The sequence below is a fragment of the Thunnus maccoyii genome, chromosome 2 (assembly GCF_910596095.1).
Source record: "Thunnus maccoyii chromosome 2, fThuMac1.1, whole genome shotgun sequence".
NCBI classification, from domain to species: domain Eukaryota; kingdom Metazoa; phylum Chordata; class Actinopteri; order Scombriformes; family Scombridae; genus Thunnus; species Thunnus maccoyii.
Genome location: NC_056534.1, coordinates 34,820,145 through 34,838,482, shown reverse-complemented (window position 1 = coordinate 34,838,482; position 18,338 = coordinate 34,820,145). Strand labels below are relative to the sequence as shown.

The 18,338-nt window shown below is 39.8% G+C and overlaps 2 protein-coding genes across 3 annotated transcripts in view; both read right to left on the bottom strand.

The window, feature by feature from the left end:
- Nucleotides 1-7,090, bottom strand: part of LOC121911428 (E3 ubiquitin-protein ligase SMURF2-like) — a 65,751-nt gene extending 58,661 nt beyond the window's left edge. Inside the window, exons 1-2 of one of the 2 annotated variants that reach the window (XM_042432887.1) lie at nucleotides 6,964-7,090; nucleotides 6,637-6,863 (exon numbers count right to left, since the gene is read on the bottom strand). In XM_042432887.1, the coding sequence (XP_042288821.1) occupies nucleotides 6,637-6,688 (52 nt within the window). In that variant the 5' untranslated portion in view covers nucleotides 6,689-6,863; nucleotides 6,964-7,090. Of the gene's footprint in view, nucleotides 1-6,636 lie in introns of both variants that reach the window. The other variant, XM_042432897.1, reaches the window with a different exon arrangement.
- A 1,753-nt stretch (nucleotides 7,091-8,843) lies between these two features.
- LOC121886572 (importin subunit alpha-1-like) lies at nucleotides 8,844-18,165 on the bottom strand. The gene is made up of 11 exons (XM_042396664.1): nucleotides 18,066-18,165; nucleotides 17,604-17,713; nucleotides 17,352-17,492; nucleotides 15,960-16,048; nucleotides 15,533-15,801; nucleotides 15,223-15,317; nucleotides 12,471-12,734; nucleotides 11,490-11,723; nucleotides 10,833-11,015; nucleotides 9,930-10,079; nucleotides 8,844-9,102 (listed from the first exon to the last, which is right to left on the bottom strand). Exons 2-11 carry the CDS (start codon nucleotides 17,667-17,669, stop codon nucleotides 9,010-9,012), a joined length of 1,584 nt encoding a protein of 527 aa, XP_042252598.1. The 5' UTR covers nucleotides 17,670-17,713; nucleotides 18,066-18,165; the 3' UTR covers nucleotides 8,844-9,009.
- Nucleotides 18,166-18,338: the final 173 nt, after the last annotated feature.

Here is an 18,338-nt window from a genome sequence, read left to right as displayed (position 1 = left end):
TAGTGGCATGTTGAAATGGGTAACTATCAAGTTAACAGTGCTGATGAGATTACACTCTGGGGCAAAAATGACACCATATACAGCAGTTTATTGTAAGCAACGGACATCACACGGTGGGACCCTGCCTGTGGACCTTTCCGGAAGGGGATTTTTCATGTTTTTGTCTGTTAACATTTTGGATGCTTTAACCTGGGTGATCCAACTACAAGATGAATTCAAGCAACATATTTTTATGTATCTACGTAAAATGAAACTGAGCATTTTCTAGGCTTTTGTAAAACTGCATCAGTATATATGTATTTGTATAGACTATAAATTTTGAAAGAGGTTCCACTAAGTGTTTCATAATAAGGCACACATTTTTAAACTAAAATATTAATATCTGCCTCAAAAATCCAGTTTGAGTATATCCAGCTTATACTTCCTCTGCACCACTTCTGGACAACCTCTAGAAAGACCTCAGCTTAATGGAAGTCATTCATAACCTACATGCACAGAAAGGACTCAAAATATTTTGACTGACAACTTGGGCTTCGGATCTAGGCGGTCAGAAAGCTGGCACTTTTAAAATAAGCAGTCAGTGCTTCACAGGGAACGAGGCAATAATGAAAAAAAGAAATTTGGCAGTAGTGAGACAGAGAAAGACATGTTCTAGGAGGCAAAGAACGAGAGAGGATTTTAACAGAGGAGAAAATGTGAGGAAAGAGAGTAGGAGATATGAAAAAAGAATGAACATGAGATGAGGTGATGACGAGTGAAGGGCTGATAGCAGCAGAGGGGCGCCGCCCCATATGGGCTGCTCTCGTCTTAGCAAATCAAATGTAAAATGTTTGAGCCGAAGCTCATAAACACACACAGGCCACCAAGCAAGAATGTACACACACACACACATCTATTCTCTTACACTCACACGTCTGTGCCCACATACACTCTTGCACACCAACACAAGACTAACACGTTGTTCTTCTCTACCTTATTATGGAAAACAACAAAATATGTTACCGTAATTATGCAGACGACACACTAATTTACATAACTGTGGTCCAATACAAGCGCTGAGTAAGTGCATTGAACAAATCAACGACTGGATGTGCCAGAATCCAAAAGAACAATCAAAAGTCAGCGTTCAACTTGACTTAAAAACCTCAAACCAAGCCAGAGATCTTGGTGTAGTCATGGACTCAGACCTGAATTTCAACATCCACATTAAGAAAATTACAAAATCATCTAGAGACTATATCAAGGATTAAAGGACTTATGTCTCAGCAGGATTTGGGAAAACTTGTCCATGCATTTATCTTCAGTAGACTTGACTACAGCAATGGTGTCTTTACAGGTCTCCCTAAAATAAAAAAAATTGATCAGACAGCTGCAGTTGATTCAAAAACGCTGCTCCTCGAGTTCTCACTAAGACCAGGAAAGTGGATCACATCGCTCCAGTTCTCAGATCTTTACACTGGCTTACTGTCTGTCAAAGAATTGATTTCAAAATACTGTTGTTGGTTTATAAAGCGCTGTATGGTTTAGGGCCAAAAAACATTTCTAATATGCTGTTACGTTATGAATCATCTAGACCTCTCAGGTCGTCTGGGACTGGTCTGCTTTCTGTTCCCAGAGTCAAAACTAAACATGGAGAAGCAGCTTTCAGTTTTTATGCTTCACATATCTGGAACAAACTCCCAGAAAACTGCAGGTCTGCTGCAAATCTCACTTCTTTTAAATCAAAGCTGAAGACCTTTCTGTTTGCTGCTGCCTTTTATTGAATCGAATTCATTTCTTACGCTGCACTGCAAGCTTTATTCTTGTATTTTATACCTGTCTTATTCTATTTTAGTTTGTTTTTGTTCTATATTCTCTTGGCTTTTTAATGACTGTTTTTAATTGTATATAAGTGTCCTTTTATTGTGTATGTCTTTTGCACTTTGTCTCGATGCTTTCAATGTTTTATGTAAAGCACCTTGAATTCCCTTGTTGCTGAAATGTGCTATATAAATAAACTTGCTTTGCTTTGCCCTGCATGTTCGGAAATTACAGTGACAGACGGACTCAGAAAAAAAAAAAAAAAAACACAAGGAGACAAGTCAAAGAGGAAGTGTCTAATTCCAGAAAGAGGAAAGCCAGAGGTAAGCAGTATGGAAATGAGCATGTAAACTTGAACACATCATACAGCAAAAGCCATTCAACCTGAGACTAAGACAAGAAAGGCAGTGGAATGCAAAGACAAGTTGCCCACTGACCACCAGATACTGCTTTTACAGTGCGGTGAAGTAAAGATAGCTGCATGCAAAACAGCTAAGGCTTATTTATCCAAGTGTCTGGTTAGCTTAGTCTTATAAACACATGGATCATTCCTAATGCTTTGACTTAAGACTCTACATCACATTTGCAGATCGCTCTCATCATTCCTTAGGCTATTATCTATGTTGCTGCAGCCTATATTTTCAAGGCAGATTCTTCAAACATTTTATTCCCACGTGTGTGTGTGGGTTATCAAAAATGTGTGTATATATATATATTTGGTGAAAATCAGCCTGGTATCTTTTGAGACGATTTCTGCAGCAATCAGGAATTTTGAGCAGTGCCTTTTAATTGCCTTATAACTGGGTCAAAAACTGCACTTTCTGCCAGAGCTTTGCTTGTTCCTAAATTAAGCTTGTGCCAAGGATACATAAACCACACAGTAACAAAAGCGTTGTATGACTCACATCCATTGTGTGCTGATGACTCATAATAACTAACTCTGGTCCATATTTCAACTGTCAAACCTCTGTATTGTTTGAAGGGGAAAAAGAGCCACTTGGAAACGAAACAGCTTAGATGTAACAAAATAAATTACACCGCCGGCACATGGATAGTCCAAGTTGCCGCAGTACCAGCAGCCCACAATGTGTTGATCAAATGTGACCATCGCTATGTAATCAGCTTTCATTCAAATCATATGGGGAGGCAAGCAAGACTGGCAAGCAGAGAGAATACTACCAAATTACTCTATCATTATTATTATTATTATATTATTATTATCACTAGGAGGAAAAAGCGAGTCAGAAATGGTAGTGAAACTGTTTTTAAGTTACTAAATATGAAGAGATTCATACCAATACAGAGCTTTATCTCCACAAAATGTGATTCTATTTCCACTCAATTCAGGCTGCTTTATCCACTTAGGCAAATAATCCAAAAAGGCAGTAAATATTTACCATTTAACAAGATAAATACATGTTTTGTCATTTAATTTGTCATAGCATTTTAATGTGAATAAAGCATATCCGTAATGCATAATTATCCTGCAACCCCATGTGAGCATCATAACTTTATTTGTAACTCCTGGTTGGTTTCTCACTATCACCATTGTGTGCTCTCTTTGTACCATTAACTCCTTACTTTAGGAAGCCGACAGGCCCAATTTAGCTCGGCATCGCGTGCTGACAGAACATCCTGTGGAAGCTCGACTTTATAGGAGTGCGTCTGTGTGCATGTGTCTTCTGTTTTGAGAACACAAACATTGTGCTTGCACATACAAACAAGCTGACACACACAGCTGTACTTTCTGAGAGCTGACAAGTGAATGCTGAGACAGTGGTCCCTGATAAATTCCCTAAAATGCACTCTGCCCTGGTGCTAATGCTGGGCTTGGGACGGAGGCTGGATCTTTATCTAAATCACCAGCTTCCTGGCTTTTTTCTGGCCCCTTCAACACACATATAAGCTCCAGCACCAGCTTCCCAAAATTTTAGAATGAGGGGGGGGGCATACACACACACACACACACACCCAAACACACACAAAGCACGACAGTAGATGAAAAATGTACATGTGGGTTTCCTTGCTTGCGTGAGTGTCTCACGCTCACACAGAACAGGAAGAATCCTGAGATGATTCTTCCAGTCCTTCCCTGCTTGCTGCATGCCAACTGGAGGCTAATGGAGGAAATGGATCACATAGACAGGCTCCCTCCCTCACAGCAGAGGCAGCAACAGCATAGTGCAGCCAAGAGGCCATATTTGAAAGGGGATGAGAGATGGATGCATCCCCTCGTACATCTCATGTCATTCACCTTTGAGAAACTCCAGATTCCATCCAGTGAAGGAAAGTGAAGAAAAAACACCTTGTTCTTGTTCAATTTCAGTAAATCATACACCAGCTCTCGCTGCGCCGGAGTCAGAGGGGGAACTACACCAATTGTCGGCTCCCCGCAGCGTGCGAAATAACAGCTCTCGAAATCCAAGATTGCTCTCCTTTACAAACTTGGCAGCAAGCTCTGCGGGGACAAGACGACACACCACCTACCAGCAAACTCAAACTAGGATGGTTTTTTTTTTTTTTTTTATTAATTTAAGCATCAAAGAACAGCTGTCCCAGATACATGTTCTAGACGTAAGCAGGAGCTCTAAAAAGAACTTGTGAGAAACTAGAAGGTGGGATTTCACTGCAGTGTGGGATGACTAAAACTGGGGATGAATCCGGTCAAAAGCTTCAGGGTGTGTAAGCCCACCCTACGCAAACTAATCCAAGGGTGTGTCAGGAGGAGATCCCAGTGAGGGAGGCAAACTAAAAGTACAATTCAAGTTCAGTCGTCTCTATGGCTCCTATCAAGAAAAAACTTAATTTAGGTGGAGCAGAGTTTCAAGAACTAAACCATCCTGATTTTATATTATTGTGAGGAAAACAGCCAGAATAACCATTGACTAGAAATGAGCTACAGTTTGCTTCAGCAGTACCAATAACTGCTGACTATATGAACTCTTCTTGTCAATAATTCTTCGTAGAGATATTGGGAATGAAACCCAGTATGGTAGAGTTTGGGCTGAGAGAATAAGCCTGTTCCTGTTTCTTATCAAATAACTTGCTCTATTAAAATAAAACTCAAACCAAAAACAATTATAAAGCATGACTAAAGTTCCAAATACTTTAACTTCTTTAGGTCCAAGCTTCTGGTTTAGCTAATTCTTCTGCTCTCTGACACAGAAAATATATGCAAACTTTGAGACCACAGAGCAGACAGAGTAAAAGTGGACTCCGTTTGGTATGCAATGTTAGGTCTAAATGCACACATCCTCAGACACATAAATCAAGTGTGGCCACAACTAAACACACAACTTGCAATGAAGGCCCGAGTCTAAATGTAGACTCAGCATCAGGGATCCTCAGTGCCTTAGCAGCAATTCTGGTCGCTCTCCGCCATATGAACCCCAACTCCTCTCACACACATTCAGTCTTCCTTAGACCTTTCTCTCTGGTGAAGGACAGACAGAGGATGTGTCTATGATCGGCAAAGACTCACATTTCCTCTCTGAGGTTTCACATTCCTGGGATTCCGTCTGAAGACTACTGCAGCCCATTTAAAACCGTTCCCCATATGGAGGGGGGGAAAAAAAGAGAGACCTAGGGCAGGCGAGCAGGAAAGACAGCTGGGTAGGTCTTTGCCATTTGAGAGTTCGTTTCTATTTACAGTTTTACTCTACCTTTCTATTGTGCCACCTTTCTGTAGCACACTGAATGAGAAGACACGTAACTCATACCATGACAGAACACCTGTCGTTATGCTATGCTATGCTGTGGGAATTCAAAGTTACGCAGTTCTATGGTGAGTCTCAAAAAAAAAACAAGAATCGTGATCATGGTTTATCACCAGTTACAAAAAATATTTCATCAGACAACCTTGGGTTCTCTGATCTTTCCTTCAGTTCAACAGTCATGCATGCTGAACATCATCAGATTTATTTTAGCTGCCAGCAGGAGATGATGGGGATGAAATGCTGGGAGTCTGGCTCCTGCATGAATCCATTGATGCAGGTGACACATACAAACGTTACAAATGCCATCTCTTTCTTAATTAGACCACAGTTCTTCAGGGTGAACCACAAAATGTCACAAAATTCACACACTGCAAATGAATGGATTTATTACAACACATATAACAGTATATAAGTATAGTGGTATCTGTCATGCATACAGTCCCACAATTCCTCTTTAAAGATCGTATTCAAAGACATTATCCAAACACATCAATACCAGTGAGGAATGGCACCATAATTTGTCATGTGATGTTTGCTTTTTCGTATGTATATTAAAACAACTCTGATATGTGACTCCACATCCGCTATAAGCCTGAGTATGAAGCCACACACTGCATGTCCTCCACCTCATCACATTTACTTAAAACATGACTGTAAAGAGGTCAAAGTCCTATTAAAATTAGATTCAATGTAGTAGTGTTTTAATGACGACACTGATAAACAATGGCTAAAAATAACCACAAAAGGAGTATATGGACATTAGCGCAAGGTATCATGCTTAATTATTTTATCTAAGATAACTTTTAAGAGGTGAAACTCCTGATAGTAACGATGCTAAAGCGATAACCTGTAAAGAGTAACGTTACCCAGCTAGGTTAATAAACATAGACACAGCTAATGTTTGCTAACGAGCGAGGCTCATTGACTGCCTTGCATTAGTCCTGCTGAGCAGCTTAGTGCGTTAATCAGAGTAACATTCAGTTAGAATTAAAAGCAGGTAAACAGAAACACAATTTAAGACAACATAAGTTGAAATTTTCGCTACAGATGTCTGTTAGCCTGGTTGGCTAGCAGGCTAACGTGCTAACGTTTGCCGAGGAGGAGGTTTAAACTCGCTTACCTGTCAACCGCAGCTTCACTGGGCCATTCCTCCTAACTCCTTGGTTAGACATTCCCCTTTGTGTTCCAGCTTGATGAAAATTAACAACAACAACAACAAAAAGTGTCTAATTCATGTGTCAACGTAGGAGTTTTTCAAATATGTATCTCCCAAAACAATCAAATCTGCTAGCTTCGTGTTAGCTCGTAGTATCAGCATAGCAGGAGCGGATCACGCTGACTGGGTCTCTGCAACAGAAAAGGGTGTCATAAATCTTCACATCGCTGGAATAACACTCCCCTCTTCAGCTCCTGTTCCGTACATTTAAAAGAAAATGCAAATAACTACATTCCCAAATGCCGTTCATGCCGCGACCCACGGACACTGACACAAATCAAGTGAGAGGTTTGGTTTCCCCTCCATCTCTGTCCGTGCTGCTTGAAGTTGGTCGTGATGATGAGACTGAGTTACTGCAGGCAGGCGACTGAAAGATGAAGATACAGCAGTACATCCGCCACTAACCTTCAAGATAAAAATCAGCAGACTATTTAAACATCTCAGACCAGAATGTCAATTATCGGGTTAAAAAGTTAGGAGGTTAATGGCAGAATGGGAGTGATATTATTATTATTATTATTATCCCCTCCAGACATGTATTAGGACATATAAAATACTCTGCTTGGAACAATAATGTGTGTCTGATATGGTTTTTCCACAAAAAAGTGTAATTATCTCGTTAATATCCTAAAAAATGGCATAAACTCCTTCTCCCTCATTAAAAATTCCAGAGTCTATAAATGTATTTCAGAAGTTTAACTGTTGGACACAAGATCTCTTCTACTTTACTGCATACTGGACCAGTGTTGGCTTCCAAACTAGTTGTGATTTCTCAGATCATGCTGGTAGGCCTTTAAAATCAGATTTTCAGTGAGAGCAGAGAAACTTTCCACTTTCAGCAGATGAATGTGAAAACAGCCTTCTAGTGTCAAACCCTGCACAGACATCAATCTGCACAATGAAGCTCAAACATCCAACTGAAGGAACAAGAAGAAAAAAATATTTTTGAGTGATGGGGGAATTTAACAATATTTTTTTGTTGTTGTTGTTTTTTCTAAATACTTACCAGCTTATTTCTTGTTGATATGCATGACATGTTTAATTACAACTCCGTTACAAATAAAAATGCATTTGTTCTCCACCCATAAACTCATCCATATGTATTCATATTCAGCTACACTTAGGTCTATATGGTATATGGCTTGTTTATAAGGCTGCCTGAATGCACATTATCTCTAATTTACATAAATTACCAAATACTACACCGGCTGGACAAAATGTTTTCTAAAAGATCTTCCACAAATGTCATAACTGGGGCAAAACATTTGTTGAACTGGTTGATGAGTGCTGGTCCCAGTAGAGCAAAAGTCCATATCCAGCAATAAAACAATACTAGGTACATAATCACAAAAGTACTTTTGGTTGGTTATAGTGGTTCAAACGAGCCAGTGATTTTATTTTGAAGCTAAGACGCCTGTTTCCGGCCTTAATTTAAATAGTTTGATGCAGCTAGTTTCGATATGAACAAGCCAAACATTTCATGTGAATACAGTTAGATTTTGAGTGGTTCACATTTCTAGTCGATGCACATCTATACTGACTATGCACACTGGATTAATACTAACCAATAAGAGTTGCATCCTTTAGGAGAAGGGGACATGCAGTAATGAGCATTAGGGTTCATTTACCCACTGTTAAAGCAGGGAATCGACAGCTACAGTTTCGATATTGTACTATGCAAATCTGCACTCATGAAAGTGTCTCTAGTATACACGATACAGCCACCAGGTGCCAAAAACCGTGTTACAAACTTGACGTTCAACCGATAAGTCAAAATAAGCGTAATATGATTTTCCCTGAGGGTAGATATTATAGATGCTGGTCTCCAATGAGAACTCTGATATCAAGTCTCCGGGCATAGTTCTGCTCCTTGGCCATATAGTTTGAACTGCATTACTACACACAGCTTTCATTCATAAAATATTTACAATGTTCTATAGAAAGGGGTCCCTACAACATGTAGGCTGAAGACACGCAAACAGAAGAGGCACAGTGTCACCTAGTGGTCACATCCCATTTCTCCACTCCTTCATACATTAACTGCATAGATATCATTTCATCAAATAAATCATGTTCATGTCCAGCTTTACCTTAAACACCAAGAAAGAAACTCTTATGTATGAATAAAATTTATTTACAAATCTTGTTTTCAAACAGGGATATTTTGTCTTTGTACTGTTTTGTACAAGAATGAAATGACTAAAAAAAAAAAATACAAAATATCAACAAGGTAGGAATTTTCTTTTTTTTTATGTTACAAAGAGCAAATTGGACGTGTTAAAACTGGAAAGTGCTTTTGTTTTCAGGGATCTGGAAGGCATAGCCATCTGTAGTGGCCTCAGGAACCACAGACTCATCATCATCTTCATTCTGAAAGACAAAAGGAACAGAGGGAGAGACGCTTTAGAGGATTAACCAAGTCTTAGCATGTTTCGGGGATGGTTTCATAGACATGGATTAGGGAAAAATTCTGCAGACTAGGGCCATTTCTGTCAGCCAGGATGGAGTCTGTTGTGAATTGAGTGACATCAAAGGCGGTAAGGAAAATGATGTTATATTTAAACATTAAAATGAACATTGGGCCGATAGACTGAAGGTAGTCTCGCAGAAACCAGCCAACATCTAGCTCAGACTACTGTGTGTTGCAACCCCCACATTCATTCTTTGGCTACAGTAAGTAGAAAGATAAGAGGAGTAATCACACACTGCCACCCTGCTGGCTCTGCAAAGACCCATCATTTAATCTGTGGATGACTCATATAATTAACAATATGTTCTTACTACTTCCGCCACTCTTTATTCAGCAACTCAAGCAGAGCACACGTACGGAAAGAAGTGGTTAGTATTTCAGTTGTAACAAAGACATCCAATCGCACCACACAACAGTCAAAATTCAGCTCATACACACATTTTGAAGATGACACGAGCGAAGATGAACAGATATAGAAAATAAATGAACTCTTAACACCTCAAATGAAGTCACTTTTGTCATTTAAGATTTTTTAAATTCAAGTTCTTGTACAAATCTCTTGGGTGTTTTCAACTGTGGCGTTGATCACTCTCATCATCTCCGCCTCTCTCCAACATTCACTGACTGACTGGTCTACTTTTAAAAAGGTATTGGACTAATCTATCAAAATTTAGGCAGGATTCTGTGAGGCTGGTGTGAAAGGACCCCTGTTATCAGTAACACTTACCTCTTCAGAGAAGAATCTGTCTATAATGTTGAGAGAGGCCTTGTAGACAGCCTCATTATCATGCGACTGCAGCGCTTCGATCTTGTCCAAACCACCCAACTCCTCGATCATTAGGCACATTTTCTCACTCTCGCCAGTTTTGTACGCCATCTGTGGAGAAAAGGGAGAAAAAAAATATTAAGGCTAATGGTTCCCTCGCACAAGAGATGAACCTGTGACCATTCAATTTAATCTCCGTGACTGTCAAGATAATTTAATGTATAATGCGGCAGAGATTAAATTCTGCACATCACCATGTTCCCTAATCTCAGAAACCCACATTATAAATCTCACTTTTCACCTGTGAACTAAATACAGATGTCTGCTGGTAGAAGAGTGTGGGAGGGTTCATGTTAAGGCTATTTTGTCTTCAATCTCATACATTCCTTTCATTCTTGCAGTTCTTGGACATTATCTACCATTAGTTCTTAGACCCTGACACAGCCTGGCTCCCTGGAGACAGTTTGAATTTTACTGTCTTTTCCTTCACTTGCCAAAACCTTTGCAGTTCACCACAGTTGTCCCTTTTGTTCCTAAAAAGACTGTGCCAGTGTTCTCACATTTTTTTATCCAATTTACTTCAAATCCAATATAACTGTTTTTCAGGTTCGCTCATCAATTTGCTCGTCTCTCGTCATACTTGATGAGTGAACTCGAACAGTTTGGACTCAAAACTCGTCTTCTCTTATCTCAAGATAAAAGATACAGAGTGTAGTGATTTGATGTGCTTGTTTCTGCGATATTACTGCCAACAGTTTTCTAACATATGCTTGATGAAAAGTAGTTTTAAGCAGATATACAGACATTTTGAGTGTTAAATAACGTGCAGTATTTTGTGACTTTTTTATACTCTGGGTGATATACCTGTAAAATATTGTAGATTGCATCCAAGATGACCAGGATGATCTTGCAGTCTTTGGCTGTCAGTAAGTTGAGTAGAGGCTCCAGCACATTGCAATGGACCAGGTAAGCCACCTGCTCCACTGTACCACCGCTGGTATAATTAGTGACAGCCCAAACTGCCTCCTTCTGGGTCTTGTAGTCTCCCTAAGCAGAAAATACATCTTTAGGCCAGAGAAAAGTACAGAGATATACTAGAGATACTAAAAACATATAAAAGTGCTCATGAATAAACAAAGCATGAAATCATCATAGATTAGTACCTCAGAAAATTATTTAATTTTAGCATAAAATAAGGAAGCTGCTTAGTTGTATTTGTATGACTGGCTTGTAAATCCCTTGAATGGTGGTATTCTATGCGATTCTGTTCTTAGCACAGTAAAATACATATGTGCACCTAAAATGTGTACATAAGTATGTGCATGTTCCATATTAGCGATATGCCCTTGCCCAAGTCAGTGCCCAGGTGTTGCCCTGTGGCTGTTCAATTGTTCAAAATAAAGGAGGTCAATTTTCCCCACGCTGATCAATAAAATATAACTCTACCTATAATGAATGAATAAATCTTATCTGGACTCATGTAACAAGTCAGCTATATTTTATCAGCTCTTGCGCTCTGACCTGTTGGAGGATCTCCACCAAGATGGGAATCAGGCCTGCATTGATAACTTCCTGGATCTGGCAGTCCTTGCCAGCAGTGATGTTGGACACAGTCCAGGCTGCTTCTTTCTGGATGTTGGGTTTGTGGTGGCGAAGCAGGCCGGGCATCATCGACAGGGCACCCGCATTCAGCACGCACTGGGTCTGCTCGTCCGTCCCGGTCACGATGTTACCAAGAGACCGCAGGGATGGCGTCTGGGAGGTGAGGGAGAGCGGGTAAATTACTTGGATTATTCACAATTAAAGAAAAATAATATAGTAAGAGATGCTGGCAATGACAATGATGACGATAATTTAAGTCATCATTATCCGCATCTGATGTTACGATATGGCAGACCTATCTGAAGCTACTAACAATGAGGGCAACAGCAGTTTTCAGTACACCTTTAAACAGTCATCTGTCCTACACATTTCCAGCTGTGCAGAAGTGAAGAAAGTCTTAAAAGCCTTAATTCCTATTATGTAAGATTAGATAATAGAAAAGTAAAGAGAACAAAAAGTTTAAAGAAAGACCTGAGGAGGAGGCAGAAAGGTTTTCCTTCAACTTTATAAGTCTGAACTAGACAAATCTAATACGGTTGGATAGATTGGGGTGTGAGGACTGTCTTGATGAGAGAGGGTATTTCAGTAATGAGCACCATATAAAGTGGCACTAAAACTTTCATCAACCTCTATTGTGATGGCAAAAATAGAACAGAGAGCAGCTACTTCCTGATAGATGAAGGTAATCTGCTTTAGTGATTCCTTTGAAATGTTCATGTTGTACTAACTGAATATGAGGATGGTAGACTGTAGATTGTGGTGTATTACACACAAGTAGTTGCAATATCCAGGATCAGCCCCCCCCCCCTCCACATATATAGGTTTTATGATATGAGACAGTAAAAACCTCATTAGATGCACTTTTAGATGTCACAAATAGAAGTATCTATCACCACATACCACAATGGAAATCTCTCCACAGGCTAGCAGCTGTACCAGGCGGGGCACCAGGCCAGCTTGCACCACAACCTCTATCCTCTCATTGGAGCCATCAGTCAGGTAGGACACAGCCCAACAAGTGTCAGCCAGGACCTCCCTGTCATCATGGTGCAGGAGGCGTACCAGGGCTGGAAGCAGCTGTTGCACCGCTGTCAAAGGAGGTGCTGGGTTCTTGTTTCGACACAGGTTGGACAGCGTCCAGGTGATATTACGCAGGTAGCCAGACTGGTCGGGTGGATTGAAAGTCGAGTGTTATTTTAGATCATTAAAATGTCATAACATGTAAGTTGTTAAGAGTAACTATGATACTGACGAGACTCAAGTTTATTTAAAGACAGAAAGCCAAACAGAGCGAGTTCTGTTTTCAACCAGTTTTAACATTAACGCTAAAACACAATAACCTCTGAGTCTCAAATGTGGCCAATGACTTGGAATTAAAAAAATCCTACAACTGCACTTTAAATAATTCTCAATAAAAAATTTACAGTGGGAGTTATTGTGCAATTTGTGCATTGAGGGTTCCCCCAGTAAATAATTGCACCGTCCAAATTACTGACTTATATTGCAAAAGGTGCATAAGCAAAATCAAAGTACCGACCCCTCTGCTGTGTTCAAAAGGCTTCTCAACAGTACATTAACTTATCAAAATGTGTAAATAGCTTCACTCCACACTGATATGCCTTGTTGACACTTGGTGATAAAACATGTTTCAGTTGAACTGAAATTGACTTTGGGCTGTTGATAACTGGAAAAGCAACTAGCAAACCACTAGAGAGGTTATCAATCTCATTAAAACCACAACAAACTACAAACAGCACAAAATATTTTTTACAGACATAAAAGGTTTAGGCAGCTTATTACACCTATTTTAAAGTCACAGTAAACAATAATTACAATCCTGTCAATACTAAATTTACATGTTTTTATCATACATTTAAAAATATTTGTTATCTTTAAATGGGTTTTTTAAGTTCAAAGTGTGCTATACGTGTTCACTTCCTTGTTGGCAATTTAATGAGGAACTTGAACCAGTTTATTTGTGTACACTAAATAAGTCTAGTCTGTACTAGAGGCATGGTAATACACTGATATCTTTATAGTCCCCCTAAAATATATGATTAGGGAGAAGAAAAATCTAATCAAACATAGACACTCGAGACTCTGAGACACAATTTGATGATAAGTGTGAACTAGTGTCAACTGGAGCTAGACAGTGTGGATGTATCCAGATAGAGCATACTAGGTCTTAGCAGGGCTGTAGTGCCATGTCACATAAAAACATCTCTTAACCCTCCTATGGTGTTAGGGTCAAATTTGACCCATTTTCAAGTTTAGATGTGTGAAACATACTTTTAATTTTATCTGATCAAAACAAGGCTTCATTACATCATCTACAATGGCCTACTGAATACAATAAAACACATTTTGATAATTTTTCGTTTTTTTTTATGCCTATTAAAAAAAAAGTTACATCTGTTGTGTTACGGGTCAAACTTGACCCAGTTGTAATTATGGGTTGTTTATGCAGAGAAATACATAGTAAATGTTGCCAAACCATCATGAATAACAAAAATAATAGTAATGAAATCCTATTAAAAAAATAGTATAATAATATTGTGTAATAATATTAAAATTATGTTTCATGCCAAGAAAGCATATTGACTTGAAGTCAATTGTAGAGTGGCATGCAGCAAATATGATCCCATGCACACACACCCACTCTCTATTTCACTAACACAACACAGACAGACAGACAGACAGACACACACACACACACACACACACACACACACACACACACACACACGCATCTCCTGTCCCCCAGCTGTACAGCAGTATATAGGCTGCGGCTTTCTCGCACTTTATTTCTCACATCTCACCCCACACCTGGCACACACACACACACACACGTTGACCTAGGTGACTTTTTGGGACAAATCTAACCATAACCATTGACCCAAAAATCTGCTTTTTACCAACTGGAGACACAGCTGTTGTTGGACAAGCCATCCCCAATTACCTGGTCTTTAGTTTGAAATTTCTATAGCAGTATATAGGCTGCAGCTTTCTCGTACTTTATTTCTCACATCTCACAATACACACACACACACACACACACACACACACACACACACACACACACACACCATGGCAGAGATGACACTTGTTGTGTGACTGACCAAATTAAATTATTTTTTTGGAAATCAAATGGACTTTTCTCCTTTTTTCATAGGGAGTATATGCGGTCAATTTTTACCCATAACACAACAGATGTAACAATAATTGCTCATAATTGCTCATTTTTAACATATAAGAAAATATAAACAAGTTATTTTGGGAATTATTTTGTTTATCAGATCATATCAAGGTCTTACTTGCCTGATCTGTTCATCATAAGCAATAAAATAGATGTTAAACAGATGTGCCTATTTTAAACTAAAAACTATTTGTACATTTAAGTTAAATGTGGTCTAAGGTATATAAAATATCAGAGAAAGTATATATGTATATATATAAAATGGTTATTGATGAATAATAATTCACTTAGCAGATAAAACATTTTACTGGATGATAATTAATGTTTTTTTCAGTGCTTGTTAATCAATTCAAACGCGGGTCAAATTTAACCGGCAAACACTAAAGGTGTAAACCATTTTCTAAACATTAGGAAGGTTAAAGCCAGCAGTGCAAATGATGTTTGATGGAAACTCACAGGAAAGACAGACAGGTTAGGGGTTGCCAGCAAGGCTAGGAGTGGCTGGAGAGCACCATGTTTGATCACTAGGTCTCTGTAGTTGGATCCATCACCTACGTTTGGGGGAGAAAGACATTGTCAGCAGTGCTATTATAGAACAGGAGACAGTAAATAGATAAAAATGTTTTACATCATGAACATTACAGTAAGTGGTTACCATGAAAATGTATCATTTGGTTGAGCATTTCAGAGGTAACCTTACGTTGAAAGAAAAAGTAAAAAGTGTTTCACACATTCAGAGTTATTGAGTATTGTCAGCCTACAGTACCTGCAATGTTACCAAGGGCCCAAATGGCTTGCTCGCTAATGTGCGGGTGGGGTGATGTGACCAGACCAATAAAGGCTGGAATGGCCCCTCCTTCCACTACGGCAGTGGTCTGGTCTGAGGTGCCTGACGCGATATTGGTTAGAGCCCAAGCTGCCTCAAACTGGATGGGAGGGCATTCGGTCAATGCCAGAAATTTAACAAACTTTGGAATAAGGCTGGCAGCAATGATGCTGTCAATGGGTGGGTGCTTTTCTCTGGAGAGGAGTTTTCTGTATATCAGGTGGGAAAAAACACAGATGGAAAGTTAATGAAGGTAAAGTAACTTCCTGGAATGAAAATCAGAGTGACATCACCTTTGGCTGTCCGGAATGTGTGTGATGAAACACGTTTATTACATTAACATATTAAAAAACTATTATTATTTTACCTGGCTGCCTGTGTGGCCTGCAGCTGATGATCTATATTCTGGCTGTTTACACCTGCTACAATCTCCTCTACAGACCAGTGCTGAGGAGGCTACGGACATGGAAACAGAAGAGGATTACTTGAATTGCCTTACAAACCAAGGTCAAACAGAAGTTAAGAATAACTCAACACAACACTGGAACATACCTTGAATATATTTAGGTGGGATTTACAGAGTCAGGGCAAGGCAGATCAATTGCAAAAAGGAAATTCTACACAGACTTGACCTAATATTTCCTGGTTGTTGAGACTATCACGTATTCAAATTCAAAGCCTTTAAAACATGGTAGATCATTAATTCTGTGACTCTTCTTGAGCTAGGCAAGTTTATTTGTGTAGCACAGTTCAACAACAAGGCAATTCAAAGTGCTTTATAGAGAGCATAAAAAGGCATCTTTTATAGACAGAATATAAAAGCAACACAAGGAAATGTAAAGAGACATTTAGATACAAGCTACAGTGCAGTGTAAGATGTTAACCCCCTCAAATTTGGTTCAATAAAAGGCTGCGGCAAACAGAAAAGTCTTCAGCTGTGATTTAAAAGAACTGAGATTTGCAGCAGACCTGCAGTTTTCTGGGAGTTTGTTCCAGATATGTGGAGCATAAAAACTGAAAACTGCTTCTCCATGCTCAGTTTTTACTCTGGGGACAGAAAGCAGACCAGTCCCAGACAACCTAAAAGGTCTGGATGGCAGCAGTAGCAGTAGATCAGAAATGTTTTTCAGCCCTAAACCCTAAACAGCAGTATTCTGAGAGCAGCAGTATTTCTTTGACAGACAGGAAGCAAGTGTAAAGATCTGAGAACTGGAGTGACATGATACACTTTCTTAGTCTTAGTGAGGATTCGAACAGCAGTGTTCTGAATCAGCTGCTGCTGTCTGATCAATTTTTTGGCGAGACCAGCAAAGACACCATTACAGTAGTAAAGTCTACTGAAGATAAATCTTTGTCGAGTCATCTATGAGTATTTGAAACTGAAACTGAAAACCTTCAAACTGTTATCACTAGGCAGACACTTGAGTTTGCCCCAAGTTTATCATTGACCTTCAGCCGCTGTATGCAAACAGAGTTGACCTCCTTTCATATAGGCGTTAAGGTTTCAATTTGACTGACTCTTCCTCTCGCCGTAGTATCAGGTGTTGGTGTAGATGCTGGTGTAGCTCATCTACACCAGCATCTACACCAGCACTAAATTATATAATCAAATGTTTTAGGCATGGAAAACACATGGAAACCACCGGTATTTCTTTCAGGTGCGTCCTGTTTACTCTAACCAGCCAAAATAAAGTAGCTAGTGTGTGAGACGGGCAGTAGAAAAATGATCAAGAGCTCATCAGCGGCTGTCTAACGTTACCTGTGCGTTTGGATCCTGCTCTTGGAGAGGAGAGGTCGGCTCGTCCAGAAGGCTGTGGACATTTCTCCTCTTAAGGATCTGGTCATCCTTCTTTGCTTTCCGGAGCTCCACGTTGACTTCCGCTCTTCTGCGCCGTAGCTCCTGAAACAGTCGAAGCCCATAAAAACATGAGACACAATTAATCACACAATCAGTTTTTCTAATGCCTGGTGGTCGACACTGGCAAAGGGTATTGTGAACGCCTGGGCTTACGTTGGCATCTTTCCCCTTGTTTTTGAACTGGTTGAGTCGAGCTCCGCTGTCGTTGCCAGCTGACATTCCTGACCGTTGAGCAAGACAATCGATTCCACTATAAACAATTCCTGTAAAAAGACGATAATTTAACGTTAGGAATAAAACGGTCGAGCCAACGGCTGCCTTCTCTGGTTAATGTTATGTTAGCTGGCTAGCAGTCGGTGTATTAGCTTCAGTTAACCGGCCGCTCGTCGAGAAGCCAAGCCGGTTATCTAACACCATGTGGCCCATAACGTTACAGCACACGGAGGCTCCCCGGAGCCCGTCTGTTAAACCCACACCCCAAAAACCGGCTGAAACTCATAGAAACAAAGACTATACCCTGAAATGATGAGTAAAAACAATTACCGGAAACAATTACAGTTATTGAAATTAGTTTCAAAGATACATTTCGCGACAGAGCATGTGCTGCGTGCTTACCTTACAGATTTCTTGTATTTTTTTTCTACAACAGCCGTGACGTCATGTATATACCGCCCTATTTTTCTCTGACTTTTGATTGGTCACTTGGACTATAAGCACCACCCCCACTGCCCACCATTAAAAGAACGCATCAAACAACAAAGCCGTTGTCAAAGGCAACCGCCTTCAATATCGCGAGATAATACGACCACATCTTGTAGGCTGGCTGGTTCTCATTTCAGGCAATTTGGTGTATATCTGACACACCTATTGTACCGTGGCTAACGTTTA

Coding starts and splice junctions, on each gene's coding strand:
- LOC121886572 (XM_042396664.1), bottom strand. CDS start 17,669: ATGTCAGCTGGCAACGACAGCGGAGCTCGACTCAACCAGTTCAAAAAC. Junction 12,735..15,222: donor CTAACCTGTCTGTCTTTCCT/GTGAGTTTCCAT, acceptor CCACCCGACCAG/TCTGGCTACCTGCGTAATAT. Junction 9,103..9,929: donor ACAGATTCTTCTCTGAAGAG/GTAAGTGTTACT, acceptor TTTGTCTTTCAG/AATGAAGATGATGATGAGTC.